Below are 23,222 nucleotides of genomic sequence, written 5' to 3'. Positions count from 1 at the left end.
CCTCTTGTTTTCCCCATCTCCAAGGAATGTCCTTTTTCGTGAGATGGTATAGTGGTTCTGCTACAGTAGAAGCGTTCAACGGTAGAAACTTCGAAAAAAATTGTAAGGAACCTAAAAACGAACGAAGAGAAGATACGTCAGTGGGGGCAGACATCTCCAGTACGGCGTTTACCTTGGGACCTTTGGAGATGCCCTGCCTGGACAAAATGTGTCCGAGATACTCTACCTGAGGTTGTGCAAACTTACACTTGTCTTTTCTACACCTCAGGCCTTTTGAGTGAAGTCGATCGAGGAGCCGTCTAAGATTCTGGAGATGCTCCTCAGCAGTAGTGCCACTGACAAGAATGTCGTCTAGGTAGACTGCAACCCCTGGAAGGTCGGCTGTAAGGTCGTCCATAATCTTCTGAAAATAACCTGGAGCAGAAGATATGCCAAAAGGTAAAACATTTTGTAAAAGTACGCCACGGTGAGTGCTTAATGCGAGTCGTTTTCGACTGTCAGGACCAAATCGAATCTGATTGTAGGCATCAGCCAAGTCTATCTTGCTGAAACCGTACCCACCACCCAACTTTTGCATTAAGTCTTCTGGTAAGGGTAACGGGTGACGATGGGTCTCCAGGGAAGGGTTCACCGTGACTGAATAATCGCCACATATGCGTAACTTGGCCTTCGCTCCTGAAGAGTTTGAAGGCTTACGGACTGGAACAACCGGTGTGCCCCAATCGCAAAACTGAACTGGTGTCCATACACCACGTGCAATGCCCGAATCATAGGCTTGTGCTAACTGCTAAGTCCTCCTTTAGCGCGAAAGGTACAGGCCTAGGTTTGAGAAAAACAGGTTTAGCATCAGACTTAAAATCTATGTCTAGTTCATAATCTCGTAAGCACCCGAGTTCAGGCTTAAAAACATCTTTGAACTCGTCACATAAGAGGGAGCATGCTTTCTCCAGACTCTTATCAGGCTTGTCGTGTGACTGGATACTCTGTAAAGTAGAATAGTTAGACAGAAGGAATTTATCGATAGAAATTCCTAAAAACGAAATTGCATCACGACCTAGCAAGTTCAGTCCTTTGACTGTCGTGACTACAAAAGGAATATTATCTGACCTTCCCGTGGAAGGACAAGTTACCTGGGCCGTGAAAGAACCCGTGATTGGTACTAGATGCTTGGTAGCAGATTGGAACTGCGACACTGGTGCTTGCAATTGAGGTGCGCCTACCCGAGTCCAGACGTCGTTGGAAAGGAAATTTCCATTTGTAGCAGTGTCCAGTTCTAAGTGTGTGGTTACCGAATTAATGGAGATCGGTACTTGCAACTTTGAATTTCGAGGTTTTCTGCAAGAACTAGAGAGCATGTTAATTTCCTCGATACAATTTACCTTAGAGGGTTTGAACTGTCTAGCTTTCTTTCGACAAACACTCTGCAAGTGTCCCGTAATATTGCAGAAATGGCAGGTGGCTTTCTTAAACCTACAGTCATTGGCGTTGTGGTTGGAATTACCACAGCGATAGCATTCTTTATTTTTAGAAGTAAAGAAAGTACCTGCAAGTCGCCTAGTTTTTGGAGGTTTGCTGATGGTCCTTACTTTCGCAACTGGTGCTGGTGGAGTGCCGTAAACAGTTTCTTTGGCCACCTTGGCTGCCTCTTCGGTTTCTGATGCAACCTCCACCGCACGTTTGAAAGTAAGTTCATCAGCTCTGATTTTGAATAACGCCTTAAGCACCGCCTCGTTACCTATTGAACAAATAAAACGAGTACGTAAAGCTTCGTCCAATGGATTTGAAATGGACGAGAAGTCACAGGTGGCAGCTGCCTGTCGTATGCGGATGGCTAGTTCTTGAGCTGTTTCACCGGGCTTGCGCTTCATTTCGCTCCAGAAACGGAATCGCTCCCTCACGATGAAGCGTTTTGGGTCGAATTGTTGAGCCATGTAATTTGTAATTTCCGTCATGGTGAGATCGTTGACTTCTTTTGGGTTTGTTTCCTGCGCAGCCAAATTTGTTAACATTTTGTAGATTGTAGGTGATTGATTGGTGAGAAAAACCTGCGGCATTTTGTCTTGTGCGACTGAATGTGCTGCTACAAAGGTGTTAAACCTCTTCCAATAGTCTGCCCACAGTTCAGTGGTGGCATCGAACGTTACAAACTTAGGTAAAGATACCTGTTGTATTGTTGTTGGTTGTGGTCTTGAAGTTTGGGCTCGCATTTCTCGTAGTTGCTGTAGTTTCGTCTGATCTTGGTGACGTTGTTCTTGTTCTCGGTGACGTTCTTCTTGTCTGGCAATTTGCTCCTTCGTCTGGCGTTCTTGGTTGGCAATTTGTTGTTGTAGGACTTCGATCAGTTTCTCCATGTTTCTAAAATCCTGTAGAAATTCTGTAAAGATCCTGCCGGCGACGCCAGCTAAATGTCTGTTGTATTTCCAGACGTTTAATATAAAATAAACAATAATAATTGTAGCGATAGCCAACCAAGTGAGAAAACCATTTACCTCTTGTTACTTACTGACTTATGTGCACAAAAACAACTCAATATATATCAAGAAAGAAACGCAAATCAATCAACTAAGGAACGTGGTACAGAACGCTCAATTGATTACACGCGCAGTGCGGTGGTAATCAATTCCAACGTCTGTACCAGAAAACGCTGAACTGTGATTATGTAGTGACGCTGGTCACGAGTTACATATATTCAACGTAAATAAAATGACGACTATAACATTCTAAAACTTTCTAAAACATTCTAAGACAACATTCTAAAACCATTCAAAACAACATTCTAAAACAACATTCTAAAACAACATTCTAAAACTTCACACTGTAACCGGCCCTGCGTCAGAGCTCGAAACTCCTACAAGTATGCGAAGCTTTCTCAGTCCGACAATGAAGACTCCCACAATCCAGGGAGTTATTGCATCTGCATGTGTAATTTGTGTCGTTTAGAATCATATAGTATTGTATATAGAATATACTGCTCAACTGAAAAAGTTCCATTAAAGATCATATACTTGATTGTCAAACAATACACCATCCCTGGAGTCTTTTAGAATTGTACATGAATGCTTCACCGAATTTGATACTAAACTCCATGAGGCTTTGCTCATAAAATCTTGCAATCCTCGCCTCAATAAGCAGCTGTTTGCCACAGGCGCCTCCTATTTGCTAAATGTCTTCACGTAATTTTGCGTCATTGATTTGTGTTTTTTCCCAGGCAATTGGCGCAACAAATGAGATGGCGCAATGGTTAAGGCGTTAGCTTTCCAATTATGCAAACCTGGTTCGACTCCAGGCTTCAGCTGGTTGTTGAAAAACACCGTTCACCTCTACCCAGAGTGTAATAAGTTGGGTGGGCGTAGTTGCTGAAGTAAAGGCGGCCGAGAGAAAGGAACTGGCCACCCTACTCTCGTTAGTGCTGAAGGCTTAGTATAATGAGAACCTTATCTTATCATTCCCCAAAGCTCAGTATCTGAGTATGGGACCTTTACCTTTTACCTAGGCAATTAAGCGTCATGTGATTTTGCCTCTCCTCTGCCTTGCCGTTTCATTCTTATGCGTTTCTTTTTTCAATTTTTGTGTAGGCTATGTAGATCAGATCTGTTATTTCAATTTATGACATGAAAATTACCTCTCTACCAAAATTGTAGGACTTGAACAAAAAGTCTTTGGAAACTGTCAATTTGCAGTGTAGCAAAGACATGTACCACGTATCGCCCACTCGGTTTTCTGTGTTGCTGTATCCAGGGCCGTTGAGAATATTTTGAGCCCGGTACCAACCACATCGTCGGGGCCCAAAGAAAGACGCTTTTAAAAAAAACGCACTACATCGAAATAAGCAGTGGTTTCCTTAAGGTTTCGGGCCCAGCGCCAAAAGTATCCCGTCAACGCTACTGGCTGTATCTACGCCCTGACGTGTGGTGCACATCAACCTCGTGTGCATTTTTCCCGGGCGTTGAACTTCTAATTACGCTACTGACCGCTGCTAGCAAAGATTATTGTAGGTATGAGTGAAAAAATAAGTGTTCAACATCAAAGAGCAAGTTTATTGAACAAAACAACATTAACCCAGCCAGCAGAAACTGTGCGGCCGTTGAATCGATGTAAAAAGGACCAGTTTTACTTGCTGGGAAATCAAACTTGTTGCGGTTGAAATAGACACATTAATGTTGCACATTGTGCATTAGCCGCTTGTAAGCAGCACGAAATAGTCGATGCTAGTAATAAAAAATCGTAACGAAAAACAAGGCAACAGAAAGACATGGTTACGCAACGAAAGCGTGTAATTTCATTAGCAACATTGACATAAAACATCGACTGTTTATACAGTGATTGCGCAAGGCAACAAACAATTTGGTTATTTTCAGAGCCTAACAACCAGGGCTGTAGAGTTTGGGTTGTTAGAAAAAACTAAATACAAAACAATAAATAAATTTTTTGTTTGCAATCTTCTCCAGCCTACCTAACAGATAAGTGTTTGTTCTTGTGATCAAAATTGAACGGCAACTTTCACAACTTAAGTGAAATTAAATAAAAAAAAATGTAGCAACACTAAAGTCGGCGTCGGCCAGTTATAAATTTTTCCACAGCCCTGCTTACAACTCTACCATTTTGGAATGACAAGTTTAAAAAATTTAAAATTTTACAGACATGTTGTGCCGACTCAGCTAACAAAGGTGTTACTTGCACATCACTTCGATGTCAAGCGACCTTGCTGTGTGGTCGCAATCTGACTGGAGTGTTCCTAGGTAGTAAAGTAAACAGTGTTTTACTTGCAAAAATACAACAAAGTCCAACGATTAAACAATTTTTGAGAAGTATTCTTTGCAACCTTTTTATAGGGAACGGTGGCAGTTTTGCTAGATTTTATTGCCAATACAAGTTGAATGAAACGTTGAAGCAACAATGATGTTGCCAATAACCCGATTGAAGGAAATGAGGTTGTACGTACCCTGCACAGACAAACTTGTCTATAACTTTAGCCAATTTTTGCTCACAGTGGACTAAGATGTAACTGTGAAAGTGGACTAAGATTAAACTGGAGCAGTGAGGCTTCGTTAAGCCTCCCTAGTGAGGTTGTCCGTGGCAAGAAAATTTGTAATTTAAAAATCCAAACTGCGATCCCTGCACAGCGTGTTACGTCATTAGATGGGCTTGTGACGACACAAATATTGCCCAGTTCAGCTGGTGGTCCTCTGCCTTATAAACCACGTAGCCTCCGGGTTGACTTTAATCAAGGCGCTCATGTTGGTGTCCACATCAAGGCACCGCTCGTGGATGTTCCCACCGACTTCGTACAACGCGTGACTGAAGTTTGTCACTTCCGAGCTGCAATAAACAGAGGTTGCCAGTCTGAGTTGTCTTTCTGAATATTTTAGACTGCTTTTCAGCAAATAGTGACTTAGATTTGGCACTAGTGCTGGGATATCTGAAGAGGATTTAGCAATAGTAAAAAGTGTTTTTAATGGCGTTTTTTATGGCGTGCAACCTTACTAGATTTGTTCAATGTTTTGAAATCACTTTCTAGTGAAGTGGATTTATTAAGTAAATTTTACAGTGTTTGGTAAAGAAACGGGCCATTCAGAAGCCAACACAGTGTGGTCCCGTCCATGCAAGCGCAACTTGTTGAGCGAACTTTGACTGTACAAAGACAATTTGAGTATCCAGGTCGTGGTTAAAATACAGGTCTCCTCGGCGCATATGTCGTTGGTAGATTGAACCATACCATAAAAACCACCTAGCAAAACTACTCATGACGAACTAACTTATCCACTTACGCCACATTGGTGCCACCCAGGTTCATCCTCTCGCATTGACGCTGATACTTCCCGATGACGTCACCGGCGGTCAGTTGGTCATCCAGCTGGACGGCCATGGACGTCAGGTGCATGTCCGGGGCTTGGACTCGTATCAGCCCCTTGGGAGTCTCGTACTGCAAAATAAACATTAAGTTTTATTCGTCGTCGGGGACGGAAAAGTAAATGAGATATAATTGAAAACGGCGCTTTTAACGAGTACTAATGTTGTTGTGTAGTCATGGTAGGAACCCTCACACAAATCCTTGTTTCAAGAGGAGTGAGTTCCTTCCATAGACAATGGCAGGCGGATCAGTTCCTGAAGCGATGACGTGTCTCACACTACCCCATGTATTATATTGTCAACACAAAGTGTTATCCACTGACTCACATCAAACGGTTGGGAGTCATCTTGAGAAGTTTGTTTCTTGCTCGTGTCTTTCTTGGACTTTTTCTTCTTTGCCTAAGTAAAGAAATCATTTAAAACATGTTCCTTATCTGATCATAGAGTTGTTTGTTTCCACAAAGAGGCGGTCAATGAAGCCCAATCCCGAGTGAGCAATATCGCCATCTAGTTCATGGCGTTTGAAAACAACTTACATCAAGATACTTTCTATGTACAGTACATTTTGCTAAAGTATTTCAATAGTGAGAAAGTTGTCTACACATTAAAAAGTTAAAAAGCTGGGTCAGCGAGGTCTACGTGGAAATTTTTTTAAAGGATTCGTAAAGTCACTGATTTTAACACACCAAAATTCACCTGGTTAAAATAATTTAATCAGGATTACTTTTGGAAGAGCAGAGCCGCAGGCGCAACTAAGGTTTTAAATAATGAGTTAAAGCATGGAGTTCCTTCCTTGTACAACATAAGGTACATTTTGACAGCTTTTCATAAAATCTGAAAAGTGGCATACGCAAGGGTGCTTGGGTGGGATGACTCAGCTAGTAAAATTGGTGTTTGCGTTTCAACGTCTGCAGACATTGTATCGAACAATGTAAAATGTATCAACTTCGTTAACTGGAATGAATTCGCAACAGGCTTGTCAATCGCGACCAGTTTTCCTTTTTGAGTAGAAAAAATAACAGCAACTGATTAAGTTTCGCTTTTATGAGCCACGAAACCCTTGCTTCATCAAAGACAATGATGAGAGTCAGTGAAAAGTTCGGCCGCACCCGAGCCCAAATCTGGTACTTAAAAAATAAAAGATTAAGAGGCAATATAACCAATTAACCAACCTTTTCCTTTGAGGTATTCTGCTGCTTTTTGCTGCTTATTTCAGCGCTGTTCATATGTCGAACCTGAAAGCAAAGTGTAAGTGCAATTGGCGATATGTCCAACAAAAATACCCTGTCCAAGCCTTAAAGCTAGGGTTTCCAGACAGCAATATCCGTCATTTTACATTGATTCAACGTCTGCAAACGTATTTTGTTGTATGGGTTCAAGCAATTGCTTAACCTTCACTGCAATATTCTATTGAGAAAACATGCTGTGTTTGTGCAACGTAGTCAAAGGTCAGTACAAATAGAAATATTGTCAAATGGCATCACAAAAACATTCACAAAACTGTGAGCTGAGTCACTACAACGTGACAACATTGACGTGCTTCCTGTCCAGTCAACAGATCAAGCTTTTTCCATTGATTCAACGTCTTTAAACGTTGAATTAATGTAAAAGAATCGGTTTATTAGCTGGACGTGTTAATTTTTACATTGTTATACTGTGGTTTGAAACATGCACGAAATCTTAGACTTCCGAATTCCACGGTTACTCAGAAGCGGACAATGAAGTCGGGCGGGTAAGGTCCACAGCCCTGCTTTGAAGACATAAATATAAAGCATACCTGCGTGAGCATAAAGGCAGGGATAGTCCACAAGAGCTTGTGGTATTTGATCAAGATCCTGACTATGTTTGAGGTACCGGCGGCGTGTTTCAAGTCTTGTGATGTGGTGTTCTCTTTCTGAAAACAACAATAAAAGCGTCACATCTCAATAGTGATTGGTAGATATCAACTTGGTGACTTTGCATACGCGTACGGTGTTGGGAATTAAACCACTGGTGCAGTTCCTTAATCTTAAAGTGTTGCTGTTTCTAGGTGCCGCTAAACGGAGAGCTGTGCTGCACAATGGGACCCACCAAAAGTTGTGCGAGAACAAGGGTGAGAACACTTCCCAGCTTGTGCGTAACAGTAGAGGTGGTAGATTTCCTCATTTGTTATTGACCATCAACAAACTGTCTCACCTTGCTCTTCCTCCCACATATAAACAAGTTCGGAGCTGTTATCATCGCAACATTGTTCAGTGACATCTTGTTTGTCTCCTCATTGACGACCACCTGGGATAAAAACTTCAGGAGGAGTTTTAATGAGTCCCGATGGACCTCATTGAGGAGGATAATGAGAAGATTGAGAGCTTGCAGTTGCTCTTTTCGGTCGGGTATCACTGAAAATAAATAACAATGAGCATTGACCTATATATGCCTCTACCCAGCGATCGATTTCGAGTAATGGGTAGTACCAAATTTAAGTCATAAGTAGAGTAAACAACCGGAAACAGACATTGCCGTCGGCTGCAGCGTGGGTCAGGTGTACGTCGGAAGGCGTACACCGATGCATAGCGCTCAAGTCCGCTTTCCCGCAATGCAGGATAAAGATATGAAAAACGAACAAACAAACAATATATAATCGTCACAATGTTTACTGTCATGCCATAACGCCTGCCACTGTTATCATCATCATCCCACTGTCGTGTTACATACGTGTGTGGTTCACGGTGAAGTTAGAACAACAATGTGTGTTTTCATATAACGTTGCTCTCAACGCTTCACAAGCAAATTGTGCCAGTTTATGATTACTGAGCGGAAACAAGAATTAGTGTAACAAAACAGCGTCTATACCGACACCCTATGGAATTAACGATTTAAATAACAATCAGAAAATCCATCAGATCCCAGGCTATTTACTGCCACGGCTGTCAAGAAAATGCGAAGCTCACTAACGTGTATGCACAATGTTACTTCGTGTAAATACCACTCATACTCACGTCCACATGACTGGAAGGCGTCGATATATTCAGTGGTCAGCAGTGGGTCTGGCAGCTCTCGAAGGAATTGCTTCAATAACGCGGCCACGTCGTGAGAGCGGGCATCCGACCACACTTGCGAGTTGGAGGCGGCTGATGCGTTGCAACCAAATCTTGCTTCTATGTCCTGAAGCGCATAAATTGATTGTTTTAATTGTCGCACCCAAACTTAGGCCTGGTATTAAAAGATTTAGACTTAGCGATATCTAATGTGTGGCCCGCGTGAACACTATCTGCGGCCCCATCTGGACTCTACAATCTTAAAGCTTGGGCTGAATTGCAAGGAAAGAATGAGTGAGAATTTTAATGCGGCGCCAACACCCGCAAATAGCAGCTAAAAAACTTTGGGATTGGAAGGCAAGGAATCCATCATTCGTGTCCACTCTCAAGCATGTCATTTAATGTCTTGCTGAAGACACAGCCGCATGCTCTAAATGGGTGTGGAACCGATGCTCATACGAGGGTCGTGCAGGTGCTAACACCCTTTAAATGTACAAATAAACAGTGCCAAATCATGGCGGCCAACGACAGATGTGAAAATAATTAAGTTTTTTTCGTCGACTGAAATTTCAACATTCAAGCACATAGTTTGTAAATTATTTATGACCAAGATTTTACGTCAGTTTTCCCATTGGTATTCGTTGCCATAGGCGCCGACTTTTCAAAAAACCTTGGGGGGCGAAAAAGGTGATGACGTCATAACCATAACGTTATTTTACTCAATTAAAATAGTCTTTGATTAAGCTTACCGTCTTGTTTACATTGACACCTAAGTCGCTAACCGAATTTATTAGAACCGCTGCTTGAAACGATTAGTTTTACGCATGCAGTACGCCCAGTCATAAAAATTTTGATATTGTTAGCTCATAATTGGAACAGTTGGAAAACAAGCCGATTCATTTCCTTTTCGTGCGAGCGAATAACAACGATCAAGACAGCGAAGTTATCGAAATAAAACGCTAAAAATCATGATTTTAAGCAGAGTGGAAACCCGCTATCAGTTTTATTAACCTCGTTTTGCTAATTACTTACCTTCAAAGCGCTAACAAAGACGAAGTGTTTTCTCTTATGTTTTTTATCGAAAGTCTTTATAGTCTTTTATCGAATCCCGTATATACTCGATTATAGGTCGAGATGTTCGCAAGTGATTTTTACCTCAAAAAGACAGGTTCAACTTATACATGGGACAAGCTGTTGTCTCCAGCTCGACAGTTTTCAAAACGAACGCATTTTACTGCTGCAAAATCATTGCCGACGTAGATTACGGAGTTTGAAATGGTGTCGGCCGAATTAAAAGTTTTGAATACGTTTATTTGCAGTGATTCAAACTTAATTTTCAAATTTAATGATTTCTTGTCAATTCTAAACTTTATGCACTTGTTGAGCAATATGCAAAGCTCACGAGACAAAACAGCGGAAAGAGCTGTTTTAAGAGATCGATTTTTTTTATTTTTGCGTATAGGATATAATCGTTCTTATTACGTAACATTCCATGATCGTTGAAGTCGATGTCAAACCTTAGCGGCCGCATAAAACAATGATGTCAGGTTGGCTAGGTGATAATAGCGGTAAAAGACGTCGTTAATGCAGGCAATATCCTTTTCTTTTCTTTTATCAGTTTTCGATTTAATTCTCAATTAGCGCGTCTAATTTAGCTGGTTTACTTAATATTGCTGTGAATAGTTACGTGACTATTCCAGCAGCGTAATCGTCTACTTTGAAACTTCAATACCGTATGAGAAACTCATGCGATCAGCTGCTGTTTTGCGGGGAAGAGCAACGTAGGCTATTTTTCGCTTTCGGCATTCTTTAAGTCCGTTTAAATAATCTAAATCTCTTTCGCGAAGTGTTTTATCTTTGAAACACCATTTGTAATAACCATTTTTGTTGCCCCTCAGCCATAAGTTTACGGGGGGCGCCGCCCCCCGGCCCCCCCGGAAGTCGGCGCGTATGTTCGTTGCAGTGATAAGTTAAACAAACAAGTCACAGCCATAAGGCTGAGGCGTGTATTCCCTGTTGAATGTTGAAATGGTGTTAAACGCACAGTATATTAAAACAAGTATACGCTCAAATGGGTGTTCTGCTGGCGAAGCATTTCCTTTGATTGTACCATACCTGCTTCAGCAATTTTGTCCTGGCTGCAGAGCCTGACTTTCTTAGAATCCCTTCCGCCTGCAATGCATTGCTCTCGAGGAAGTCTATAATCTCGGTTAAGACCAAAGGAACCCGACAGTTTTCATTCCCGGTTCTTTTCCTGTCCCACTCCACCATGGTAGTAAGTGCTGTCCCAAATGCTCCAGTTTCTGCGCCAGTATAGTTGGAATACTTGAATTAAATTTTACAACTCAACGATTTAATAACCTTAAAAGCGTGCAATTTCTGTCGAAGCGAGTTCTGTGACATATCTATGGTAATCCCCTCTATGAACACGTGAGGTGTAAAAAATAAAAAAAAATTTACTGTTTCAACGAGTGAAGTTTTTAGACCCACAACTCTGAGCTTGACGTCGACAACAACAAGGACCCCCTGTGACGTCAAAAGAAATGGCACCAAGTAATGATATTAAGTAACCTAAATATTATGGTAAGGCAATGTTGTCTTGAAAGATCAAAGAACAAAATATACCGTTGGCTTGAACGCATTGTAACTAACAACAGTCAACTGTCATGCGTATCTTCAATTCGAGGCTCATGGTTACCTTTGTGTTTATTTTTTCCCAGTTTTCGTCGCTTTAGATCAATTCCTCTCAGGTCAAAGAGCGCAGACAGCTCAATCAAAGCAAGGCTCTGTACCTTCCGCATATCCACGTGGGACAGATCACTGCGGAAAAGTTAAAATCTCAAACATAGACAACAAATTATTAAGTTTACATCTGATTCTGTGGGATTGCACTCGGCTATAAAAGAATTGGTTTATCTCAGACAGCAAATTTTGTCATTTTTATGTCTACAGACGTTGAATCGGTGTAAAAATGACGTTTTTTCTGTCTGGGATAAAGTAAAAGACTGTGTGATCTAAACAAGACATCAGGGTACTACATGTCAACACAGTTACAAGTTACACCATAAATCAACACTTGCCTTATTTTTGTAATTCCAAGCCTGTCTCTTACAAGGGAAAAATTGGGAAGGTTTTCTTGGTTGGCTGCTTCACTGTAGCTCAAGTTCTTTGGCTGAAACAAATAAATTAACTCAATAGGTTGAAAACTTGAAAAAATCACTTTCTACTTGAAACCAGTCTTACTTACAATCTTGCCACCAGAGTCATTAGCAGTAAACTGCGTGGGTATTTCCCCTCTGTCGTCACGCCACGTTGAGGAGTCGCTCTTTGTGCTGATACTCAGCATCTCGATACCTGCAAAGCCATAATTCTGGTGTCATGCGCTAACGAGGAATCACTTAAACTTTGAAATCTACACCCACTGTTGACCAACCGTGCATTTTGACTATCTGAATTATTTATCTGGTAAAAAAAAAAACATTTTCATCCTGAAATTAAAAATACACTTGACATACAAATACAAAAATCGAGCTAAAGTCCCAAAGGTTTAAGTTCCTGCACAAAAATATTGTTTTAAGTGCAAATTTTGGGTACTGACGTAGAATTACTTTTAGCAATTGAATACGTGAATTTAAAAAGGGCCCATTTCCTACAAAAGATATTTTTGAGATAAATGCGTTTTATTTATTTTGGCCAGTTATTTTTGTGGTGGAATTGAGATAATGATTACACGCTTAGAGATACCAGTAAGAAATATTATGCCTGAAAATGTCACACGCTGAAGATTCTGTGAAGAAACCATGGAAAAGTTGAAGCCTAACACTAACAGCTGGAGTTGAGCCTTCGAAAAACACTTGGAGACTTTGAGCCTTTTGAAAAACACAAAAACACACACTAACAGCTGGAGTTGAGCCTTTGAAAAACATTGGTCGTTTTTTTAGGTAACATTTGGAAGACATTAAAAGGAATTGAAAAAGTACAAAATTGAAATTTGAAAAAAATGGAATTGGACCCTTTTTGAATTCACGTATTTAATTTTTAAATCATGAAATAAGAATCTCAATCAGGGCACTCCAACTTAAGTCTTGCATTGTCTGTCGATGACAAATTTAGCATGCCATGATAACTTGGTAAATCTCTTTTCTGAGCTATTGGAAAAAAAAACAAGACTTTCTCAACTACAGACTCAGTAAACTAATGTAGTTTAACCGATAACAAAAGGATATTGACTGGTTTAGCAGCACGCAAATTTGAAACATAGCAATGAAATAATAAGCGAATTGATCCGTTAGAAAACCATCAGAAACAAGCAAATCAAGCAAGCAAACATCACACAAAGCTACTATAAGGTGTTGACTGTTGATTCTATGGTGGGATTAGTATTTTAGTTTGAAAACATAATCACGTTGACGGTATTGGCAAGCCTAAAAATAAATATGTAGAATTATAAAGGTTAGACACTTCAAGGTTTGTTTTCTGGTTGATGCAAACCTTGGGATTAAAAAAGCTTTTATTCCATGGTTAATGGTTAAATGATAAATTAGGGGGAAATGCTGATCATGGTGAGCAACACGAATCGATGTTGTTTTATTTCTGAACAATGAACATAATCGTAAAAGAAACCAGGGACAATTAACTGGCTGACGTGGTGGGGAACAAAGAAATCCAGCTTTCAGCCATTCTCTGAAGCAAATCAGGTTTGCTTCAGTCGATCATAAGAAGCATGGTTGTTTGAAGGGTGCGATTGATTGAAAGAGTAGAGAACTGAACGAAAAGAAAAACGTGCGACATCCAAACAGAAAGAATGATTGCATATCAACAGACTTGGAGCGTTCGTGTTGAATTGAGACGCATCGCTGGATGATTGCAGTCTGGCGGATACCAGGCTAACCGGCCGCTTTTTTCTCACTTTCAGCGACCGGGAACGTCGCAGCGATCGGCGATGAGTTGTAGCAGCAGCTTTAACTTCGTAGGAACCGGTTTGAGTCGGTGATGAGCGGAAACTTGAGAAAGACAGCGATGACAGTCTATGAAGTGGCGATTGCTTTACAACATCTTTAGTTTTAGGCTGAACAGGAGGCGGGGAAGTTGGTATGATCAATTTGCGAGCTTTGAGAGGAGAGTTACTGGGAGAGCGACGCTTCAACGCCGATATTGATAATGACGGAGACAGTAGAAATCGGTTCTTCAATTCTGGCGATTGTGTCATTCGCTTTGAAGCTGTTTGTTGTTCAATACGGGTTTTTATAATTGGCTGTTTGAGGACAGGAACGGGTGACGCGGACGATTTGTTATCATTTGCTGCTTTGGATAAGTTAGAGCTCGAAAATACATTGTCGTCACCGAGTATCGAGCGTATTGAAGATATCGCTTTTAATTTCAGACTTCTAGATTTCTTTGGCTTTTTGCTCTTCTTTGCGTCGCGTTCGTTCTCAGCATTCAACAACAATCTGGGCACGTCAGCAGGCGGAAGATCACGTGACTGTAAATCGGAAATGTCGCTGAGAGCTTTTATATTTCGATCTGCGGCGACGGGATGCAGTCGTCTCACGGGAGAGGCAGGAAGGCTGTTCTGCTGCTCGCCTGAAGCAGCCACTGAGCTGTCAGGTGACGAGGGAATGCTGATGGTGGATTCGAGTTCGTCTGGTTCCAATGCGTTTAGCTCCGGCATAGATATGGAGGCAGAAACTGGCACTTCGTTAATGAGATGGTAGTCGTGTTTTCTTGGTAACGTTAAGGTCAAATCATCATAATATAGATTGCAAGGCGGATGAATATCAGTGGGGGTAGTTGTAGAAACCGACTCTGTTGATACAGCTGGCGAATTTGCTGCAGAAAAACATTTAGCCGCTAAACACCATGCTCAAAACAAGGAAAGGTATGCAGATCTTCTGATGTCAATGTTTATAAAGTTAGAGGTACGAAAGTATTACATAACCAACCAATGAATAATTGTAAATAAATATGTTGTTCACCAAAACAACAGTTTCCACCGTTTCGATTCTGAGAATATTACGCAGCAATATCAACTTAATAGTTAGTTTGCTACTCATGCAAATACATTTAATTAATGTAAATTATGTTATTTATTATCCAAAACGTACACGATAAAAAGTGAGCGATTGAAATGCGAAAACAACCAAGCCAACACACTGCACGATTTGATGTGAAGGACCAAAAGCACTCATGACAATCGTAACACAGCTTTCAGTGCAAGGGTTTCCAAACTTTTCATGACGAAGGTCAGAGAAAAAGAAAAGTCATGTGATAGCCTGATAGGCTTGTAGTCCATAGAGATAACTGCATGTGTGAATAGCACTGGTAGAGGTATATTCCAGAACATTGAAATACATTATTTAACATTCGTCCATAACCACGACCAGACAAAGCGACTACAACGTGTCATCCAGAAGCACAAAAAACAAACTGTTCCTAGTAGCTAATGAGAAAAAAAAAGAATTGACTTTTTTCAAGATTAAGTCCAACTGGGATTTGAAGTAAGGGCTCCCTGTCAAAAGTATTGCTATAAATACATGTTCGTCTGTTCAAGCAAATCTCCAGTTTCGCTAAGCACTGCATTGCTGGTAATGAATACTTAAAGGGCCGGAACATGGAATGTACACTGTGAAAGTTGTCTTATTAGGGTACCGGTACTTATTTGTGTGTTAAGCATGGATATTGGATAAGACATTGATCTAACCGACAATTTTTGGCAAATTACTAAAAGTTTGCCAAGTCAGTAGTTTGGAAACCCCTGCTTTGGTACAAGGTAGTTAAATCTTTTGGTAGTAGAATCAAGGTAGTTGAACCTTCGTTGTCAGCATTTCCGTTTAAACAAAAGGAAGTTTTGTAAGATTTTAAATAACGCAGACCACTATTACGTGGCACATAATGCACATTTGATAACTGAAAAATATCAGCTGTCGTTTTGTGATTAGAAAGTGCTATGTAAACACTACGCCATCCTTTCTGAATATATTCTTTCTACAAATCATAAAACTTTAATGCCCGGTCACTACAAGGCTAACAGCACCAGGAAGCCTACAATAGAAAATACATTTCTTCCGGGATGCGGGTTTTAGAAGAATTTCGAGGTTCACAAAACTCACATGAGGTGTTTGGCCATACTGATATAAAAACTCCAATTTCTTATGGAAAAAAACTTTTTTGCTGTTTACTGAATGGCAGCTCAAACCAAGATTATGCAGAAAAAAAGCAAGCGAGCTACGCAGGCGTTGGAAGAATCAAGCACAATCAAAATGTACAATTTTGTTAAGTTGGCCAGTGACACTTTGCTATATCAATTTATGAGCACTTGTGTCAAACAACTTCCTACTGCACATCCAGGGCACGCTGTCAACGCAGGGCATAATCTGTTCCTATTCAGTCCCTTAATTATACTCAACTGCCACAAAGAAATTGGACTTAACTTTGCATAGAACAAAAATTCAATCAAGAAATTAATGCTTAACCGACAATCTTACCTCCTGATAGGTTACTTGCAACAATAGAATCGACAACGTTTCTTCGCTGTTTGGCTCCATAATCCATTCTCAAGGAGCTATCCAAACTCCCTGGGGTCATGGGAGTGATAGGGGAGCCTTTTACTCTAGGTGTTTCTGAGTACCGTCTGGGATAACCCCCTTCTCCAAAGCGGTTCTCCAGAGGAAGTGACCCTGGCTTCACAGGGGGTTTATCCCGCTGTAAATAGGTAATTTCAATATTTATTGGACATACTGAAATAACTCTATCTGAATGTTTCAATCCCGATGCTTTTCCAGTTATCAAAACTGGTTATAAATGCAACCGTGATGCAACGTTTAAAGGCGTTTAATCAATGTAAACTAAAACAATTTTGCTGTGTCCTTTGTCATCCTGAACATAGTTTTGGCGAAAAATGAAATAAATTTATTTATTTTTAAAACAAAGCGATAAAGCTTAGAAAGTTGTAATGCTTTCATAACAATCTTTCTTAGAGCTGTGGGTCGAAGCATAAATGCTACGGTGATACATTTATCAGAAAAACTGAGCCAATACGTCAACGCATTGATGCACGGAGTAGCGCATCACAGGTAGGCAGTCAGCTAACAAAAGTTGCGATTTTTTCCGTCGTTTCAATATCGACAGATGTTGAAACAATGCAAAAAGGAAAACTTTTACCAATCCGGTAGGCGCAGCAAACAGTTTTCTATACAGAGCATATTACGTGTTTGTGCTGTAACCAACAAACGAAAAGTTGTCACGATTTTTGACTGCATCATACTTCATGAAATGAATGATAGCGTCTTGTTTTAAATGTAAACAAATTGAACAAACACAACAAAGAAAGTGTAAAATATTTTTCAAACAATATTTGAACAAAACTGGCTTGAGGTGAAGCTACAATTACAAATTTCCATATGACATTGAGTGAGTTTGGTGGAATGTTTTTACAGTCTAAATTTTAATTGACTGTTTTTTCTTATTTAAACATCTACATGTCGTCTCATTTCTTAATTCAAGTATATAAAAATTCAAGTAAACGTGAAAAATATTGCATAGGCGTAAGTTCGTCTTGAAAACGTGTAATTTTAAACGAGTTCCTCGCTTGCGCTTTAATGTTTGTAGAAAAGTCATTTGCTAGTTAAGGTATGCGGAAATGCCCTGCAAATGTCGAAACACTGAAGTGTTTTGTAATGGTTGTGTGACCATGAATACACAGGTAGGCCATAGTTCCCTATTGCTAAGCATTTTGATACTTTCGTCATGCAAAATTCACGGCAGCAGTAAGAATTGTGAGCGCAAAGATAAGCCAAGGCTTAGATGGTGAAACTATGTGGTACCTTTTCTGAAATCAACTTCGACCCAAGTGGATTGCTTCCGTCTTCAGGAGTGGTTGCAGGGGATGTATCGACAGTAGGAAATATTGACGTAATGGCAGGCTTGGGTCGCTTCTTTGTTTTCTGAAGGCGAAAAGTTAAAACGTAACGATTTTAAAAGTTGATAGCCTGCATAGTGACTTAGCCTACGGTGAAACAAAAGCCGGAAAGTGGTACATTAGTGTTGGAACAAGAATTACTTGCTGCCGAGTATGCTGATTGCTGAATACACATCGCTTCAATTAAGACAAAGTAGAAACAGTCAAATCACTTCTTAATATACTTGAAACGATAACAAAAGCTAGACATACTCTGACTTTTAAAACACTGCCTGTTGAATCGACATCTTAATCATTATGTCGCACATACATTAGAAATTTTGAATACTCTAGTATCGCCTCGTAGGCTACCTGTGCAACGTTAAAGGAGGTGATCCGTTTCAAGACTGCTTCCCGTTGGGGCCGCGTCAGCGTCGATAGCATGGTCATCGACGACATGTCAGTGGGCAGTCCGTCTGACGTCATCATGTTCGGTGACGTCATAACGAGATCTGATAAGCCTGCCTTGCGCAGCCAATCGTCTTCCAGATCGTCATCTTGGTCTTCTGTGGGATAAAAACGCAATAGTTTGAGCATATGGCAACAAACTATAAAATATTAACTTTAATAAGTAGGCTATAAAAACATACATGGAAGACATACAAATTTATATGACAGCCTCTATTTGCGTTTAATATTCACAAGTTTGAACAGCAGATTTGGATAACATCCAAAAACAAAATTTCCAAATTTAACATCTATCGCGCTGATAACTTTACAACCTTTGCGCTTTGGTCAATACGTGTGTGGTTAACGGGGTAAAAAAGCAAAAGTATCACAAAAATGTAGGGATTTAGTTTAGTTAGGCGTATTTTGCCACCAGATTGCACCACACTGGCGCAAATTGCGCAGTGTATTGTGATATGCAGGTCCAGTTTTCTGTTGTTTATAATCTGCAAAATGCAGACTTCTTTTTCTTCTTGCGTTTGAGGCAGCCGCATATCACGTTGTTACATCCAGGCACAGCAGCCAAGACCTCTTATTTTTACTAAATATCTTAGCTGGTTGTAAGAAGTGGTGAAATACGGAACATTAAAGTGTCACAACCCTGGCAGCAAATCAGTCATCTTTTACATTGATTCAACTTCTGCAGACGTTAATTCAATGTAAAAAACGACTAATGTGCTGTCTGGGAATTGTTGGAACCTCACTAACCCCCGGAATCACTTCTGGCCATACGATGTTGGTCATCTTCGCCGCTCCTTATAATCACGCTTTGCCTGATATCCTGAAGTTCTCTTAAGTAATCCTCATACTGGTTGATTGGGAGTGGAGGCAACATTTCATCTGATGATGATAAATCTTTAAAAACATTATATGGTTGAAGTTAAAGTAACAAGATTGTTTAAGATTAAAAAAGGGCAACTATATATTAGGATTTCACAAATGTAGATACAAACGACCTGCTTTTCTCTAATACTGCGGGTTCGCTGTGGTAGTAGCGTTGTCACGAGCTTCCGAAATACAGTTTCCCTACTGCAGCGAACCCGCGGCGTCAAGCTAAAACAGGTCGTTTGTACCTACACATGTGAAATAAACAACGATCATGCTGCTAAAAGCGAAACTCAATAGATTGCAAACTTCATGACATTTGTAGTTTTCTCTATTACTTTAATACGCTCAAGTATGTAGTTACAACCATAAGCATGTAACGAATCATAATCTTAATACAAGCATAGTTTGAACGTGTAGACAATCTGACTAAAAATAGAGCTCAACATGCAGCAACTAAGCTCATGCTGCAGAAAAAGCTGAAGTTAATTGTTTTCCGATGAAAGATGAAGACAGTTTAGTTTTCGAAGCGCTGCTATAATCATGATTTTACTTTTTGTCTTTTGGATTGTATTTTTTATATTGCAAATGAATCAAAGTTACTTTAACAAAGAAAAAAATGTCAATACCGTACCAATAGAATCATCAGCAGGCCCGTTGCCATTAAATCCACTTTCGTTGCTTTCCAAGCTGTCCATTGAGCCACACGATTTTTGCCTGCCAATAATAAATCAAATACCGGAACATCAGATTCAAGTTTGAAACAGATTTTCAAAACTGCTGACAAAACGACATAACCATGGTGGCGTTTTGTTGCTACTGTGGTAAAGTTTCCCAAGTCCAATGTAATAACATTAAACTTACGTTACAGCAGTTCACCATATTAAAGATGAGCTGGCATTTACAAATTAACGAATTTAATGAAACCTGCTAGAGACTACAGTTGCTGGCTCTGTACCATCATTGTGATGACGCTTTAAGCAATCTAGGCAAGTAAGCGGCATACCCATCTTGCGTATGTGGTAGCAGTCACGTTGCCCCATCCAGGCGCTGTTATATTAGCATTTCTATCTCGAAGTCGGTAGACGTAAACCAGTTAGTGCAATGTTTGTTTTTTTTGAACAATCACCTTGAATATATCCCGCTGTCTAGGCTATCAGCAGACTTCCTCGATGGTTTGTTTAATGAAACAGCAGGAGATTTTTGTAGAGGTCTTCTATAGGAATGCAGCTGTTCAGATGCAGGGTACTCGTTTCTTGAGCTGTTCGAAGTACTTGAAGGTTTCTTGCTACCCCCCCAATTGTCTTTTGCGTAGTTACTCATCATGAGAACTGAGCAGTCTTTACAAAAGTGTGTAAACTTGCAAATTTACACATCATAATGAAAGTAAGTCAATGAAGTTAAGTTACCGAACACAATTTGTCCTTATTCGAACTTTCTGAAAGAGATATAGAACACTGTAGTGTATAACGTGTAAAAAATACATCAATCAAGACACTCTGAGAACTGTTTGAAATGAACAGATTGGTGTAAGCCAATTGAAATAATCCCGTAAACAAATTGCGCAACAACGTAATTGATTAATTACCTGGTATGGCCACTACGGTATGTAGCAACAAGCAAAAACACAACTAAGAGCTTTTCAATTGCAAAAAAACAAGTAGCTACTAAATTGATATCTACAGTATTTGAAGCATATGATTTGCGGCATCCCGACTACAAGAGGTCACGCTTTTGCATAGAAAAAGTAGCTTAATTGCATTTCAGCGACGTTGCAACCATAAAAAAATGTTTTGTAGCTGGACACGGTTTTCTGTTTTGATGCTGCCTTAATCGTTTTTCACAAACTAAATATTTCAATGTGATCGGTCGAGTACTCTTCCGTCCAAACTACTGAATCTTTTCTCTCGAAATTAAAATTAGGTGATGTAGGAACTTTTCCATATATTTCATGTTAATACATTGATTTAAATCCCATTTGCAATCAATATATAGAATATTTTGTTTAGTCTACGTGTTGGTGTAGAGTTGAGATAACACGTAATCAATAAAAACCTACCTCCAACGCAATTTATTGAAAAAAAAAAAAAAGACTTTCACGCCGAACAGCATCATAAATCTTGAGCTTGACGAATGATACCATCAATATCCCTTCTTTAATAATTGATGAAAAACCAGTTGCTTTCATAACATTCCAGCTAGTAAAACCTGTCCTTTCAAATCTGCAGCCATTTAATCAATGTCTCTCTATCAATACGATTTAACGTCTCTCGTTCCCCGCATAGTTAAGGTTGGACGCCAACAAATGCCTACTTTGTCTGATGGCATTTCCCCATACCACCCGGTCTTGAGAGTCGACCGACACAAAATCTTCCAATCGCAGACGTTCCGGGATGTTGTCGAGCCAACGCTTCTTAGGACGTCCTCGAGGGTTATTCCCGTGGGTGCCAAAGGAGCGGATTGTCTTTGGTCACGGGAGATAAACGAGTGTTAAAATTAAGTAAAGTGGGGTGTGCGACTGTGCGCTATAAGCACAGATAGAATTTATTCGTTAAATTGATGTTCACAGGAGATCTTTGAGTGTCTTTTTTTAAATTGTGTCTCAATCACATAATAATTTTACATGTATGAAACTGATCACAGTTCCAGTCTAAACATCGCATCTTGGTAACAATTTGCTGCTACTGCTACCAAATAGCTGCTACTTTTCCAAATGTGTAGAATAAGAAACATAAAGTTAATTGGTAGTAGTCAATGAATAAGCTTTCTGAAATTCTACAAACTACATTCATGACATGTTTACAAGCAGTCGCTCGTTTTGGTCTATTTGATGTAGATTAATGTCATATCAATACAAGAAACAAGTCTTGGTACCAAGTTAAATAACATTTATCAGTCGTTTTCATTCCGGATATGCTGTTTCGGAAGTGTTTTACTTCTTCACCAGAAACGACTTCAAGCTGAATTACAGACTCGACGTTCAAAAGACTGCAGATAAAAATACTAACTGGTAAAAGAACGTGCTTCATCAAAACATGAGCTCCGTTTGGGTTAGTAAAGGAGATGAAATAGACAAAGAATTTTGTAGAACTTACAGTGGCCAAAAACTCCTTACTTTTCAAGCTTAAAAGCCTTTTTGAATCATAAAACCAAAGACGGCAACCCATTTTACATAATTTCTATTGATTAAATGCTATTGCGTACAGTGTGAAACAAAAACGCTCGTCTAACTATATAAACCAGCCAGTTGACCGTGTAACAACATATGACGTGATCTGCTCAAGAAGACCTACATTTATCAAAGAACAAACAAAATCCATAGCCATGTCATTGTAACTTCCTAGCTCTTGAAACACCTCAATTAAACAAACATGGGAAGCCGATTAACTGCCACGCCAACTTTTACTGTGCAATGGAACATTCAACCGCTTCAATAAGGGTATGTCAACAGCTAATCCTGTCAACGAACGCATTTGCAAGACAAGCGGGTGCACCATTGAGCAGAGAGTAAGTCGCAATATCTTTGTTTATATCTGACACAAAGCAGGAAATGAACTGGGCCTTGCGGAAACTCGCCTTGTTAAAAATCTCTGCAGGATTATCAAACACAACATGGTCAAGCAAAAATTCAAGCAAGCAATTTTACCGGCATCTCATCTTTGAACTCGTAACATTTTAAGTAGACTATTCAAAGTATACTTGCCCAACTTTTTGTTTTTTGAATCACGAAGCGATGGATTACACTAGTAGTTAGGGAATGACAACTGTCGAGAACTAAGCGTCATTTAGAAGGAGGCAGTTGTAACATTTTCTTAGATTTGTCAATGCAAGCTTTTATGAATACAATGTCCACGAACAGTAGGTCATGATCCGAAGTTTCTAAAATAGAAACCGGTAATTGAGTCACTGCATGCACTACGCAGATGAAGAGTAACCAGTATTTAGAAAAACTGCAACAAACTTATAATAATGATACGACGGCCAGACAAAGGCTTTTACAGCTTTAGTGAAAGCTCTTCTTCACGAGTTTACTCACAGACACAAAACTAATTTAGGAAGTCTAACTGTATGTAATTGCTATTAAAACTACAGTATTCCTATTTAAACTACAAAACTATGTGGTAAACTAT

At 39.9% G+C, this 23,222-nt stretch overlaps 1 protein-coding gene across 2 annotated transcripts; it reads right to left on the bottom strand.

Moving 5' to 3' along the window:
- Positions 1–4,016: 4,016 nt before the first annotated feature.
- LOC145786756 (rho GTPase-activating protein 18-like) lies at positions 4,017–20,953 on the bottom strand. Of its 2 annotated transcripts, XM_082598489.1 has the most exons (18): positions 20,222–20,953; positions 19,727–19,809; positions 18,976–19,122; positions 18,133–18,326; positions 17,687–17,806; positions 16,349–16,565; positions 13,689–14,693; positions 12,112–12,218; positions 11,945–12,036; positions 11,563–11,684; positions 10,980–11,167; positions 8,826–8,991; positions 8,026–8,225; positions 7,628–7,744; positions 7,023–7,085; positions 6,178–6,249; positions 5,769–5,923; positions 4,017–5,319 (listed from the first exon to the last, which is right to left on the bottom strand). In XM_082598489.1, exons 1-18 carry the CDS (start codon positions 20,416–20,418, stop codon positions 5,172–5,174), a joined length of 3,393 nt encoding a protein of 1,130 aa, XP_082454615.1. In that variant the 5' UTR covers positions 20,419–20,953; the 3' UTR covers positions 4,017–5,171. The 2 variants fall into 2 exon arrangements, with proteins under 2 accessions (XP_082454615.1, XP_082454616.1); XM_082598490.1 differs by lacking the exon at positions 13,689–14,693.
- Positions 20,954–23,222: the final 2,269 nt, after the last annotated feature.

This window comes from Aplidium turbinatum, chromosome 17 (genome assembly GCF_918807975.1).
Source record: "Aplidium turbinatum chromosome 17, kaAplTurb1.1, whole genome shotgun sequence".
Classification (NCBI taxonomy): domain Eukaryota; kingdom Metazoa; phylum Chordata; class Ascidiacea; order Aplousobranchia; family Polyclinidae; genus Aplidium; species Aplidium turbinatum.
Note: the sequence above shows the minus strand (reverse complement) of the source record. Positions and strands in the feature narration are given on the sequence as shown.

Coding starts and splice junctions, on each gene's coding strand:
- LOC145786756 (XM_082598489.1), bottom strand. CDS start 20,418: ATGATGAGTAACTACGCAAAAGACAATTGGGGGGGTAGCAAGAAACCT. Junction 7,745..8,025: donor TATGTGGGAGGAAGAGCAAG/GTGAGACAGTTT, acceptor TGTTGTTTTCAG/AAAGAGAACACCACATCACA. Junction 7,086..7,627: donor CTGCCTTTATGCTCACGCAG/GTATGCTTTATA, acceptor CTTTGCTTTCAG/GTTCGACATATGAACAGCGC.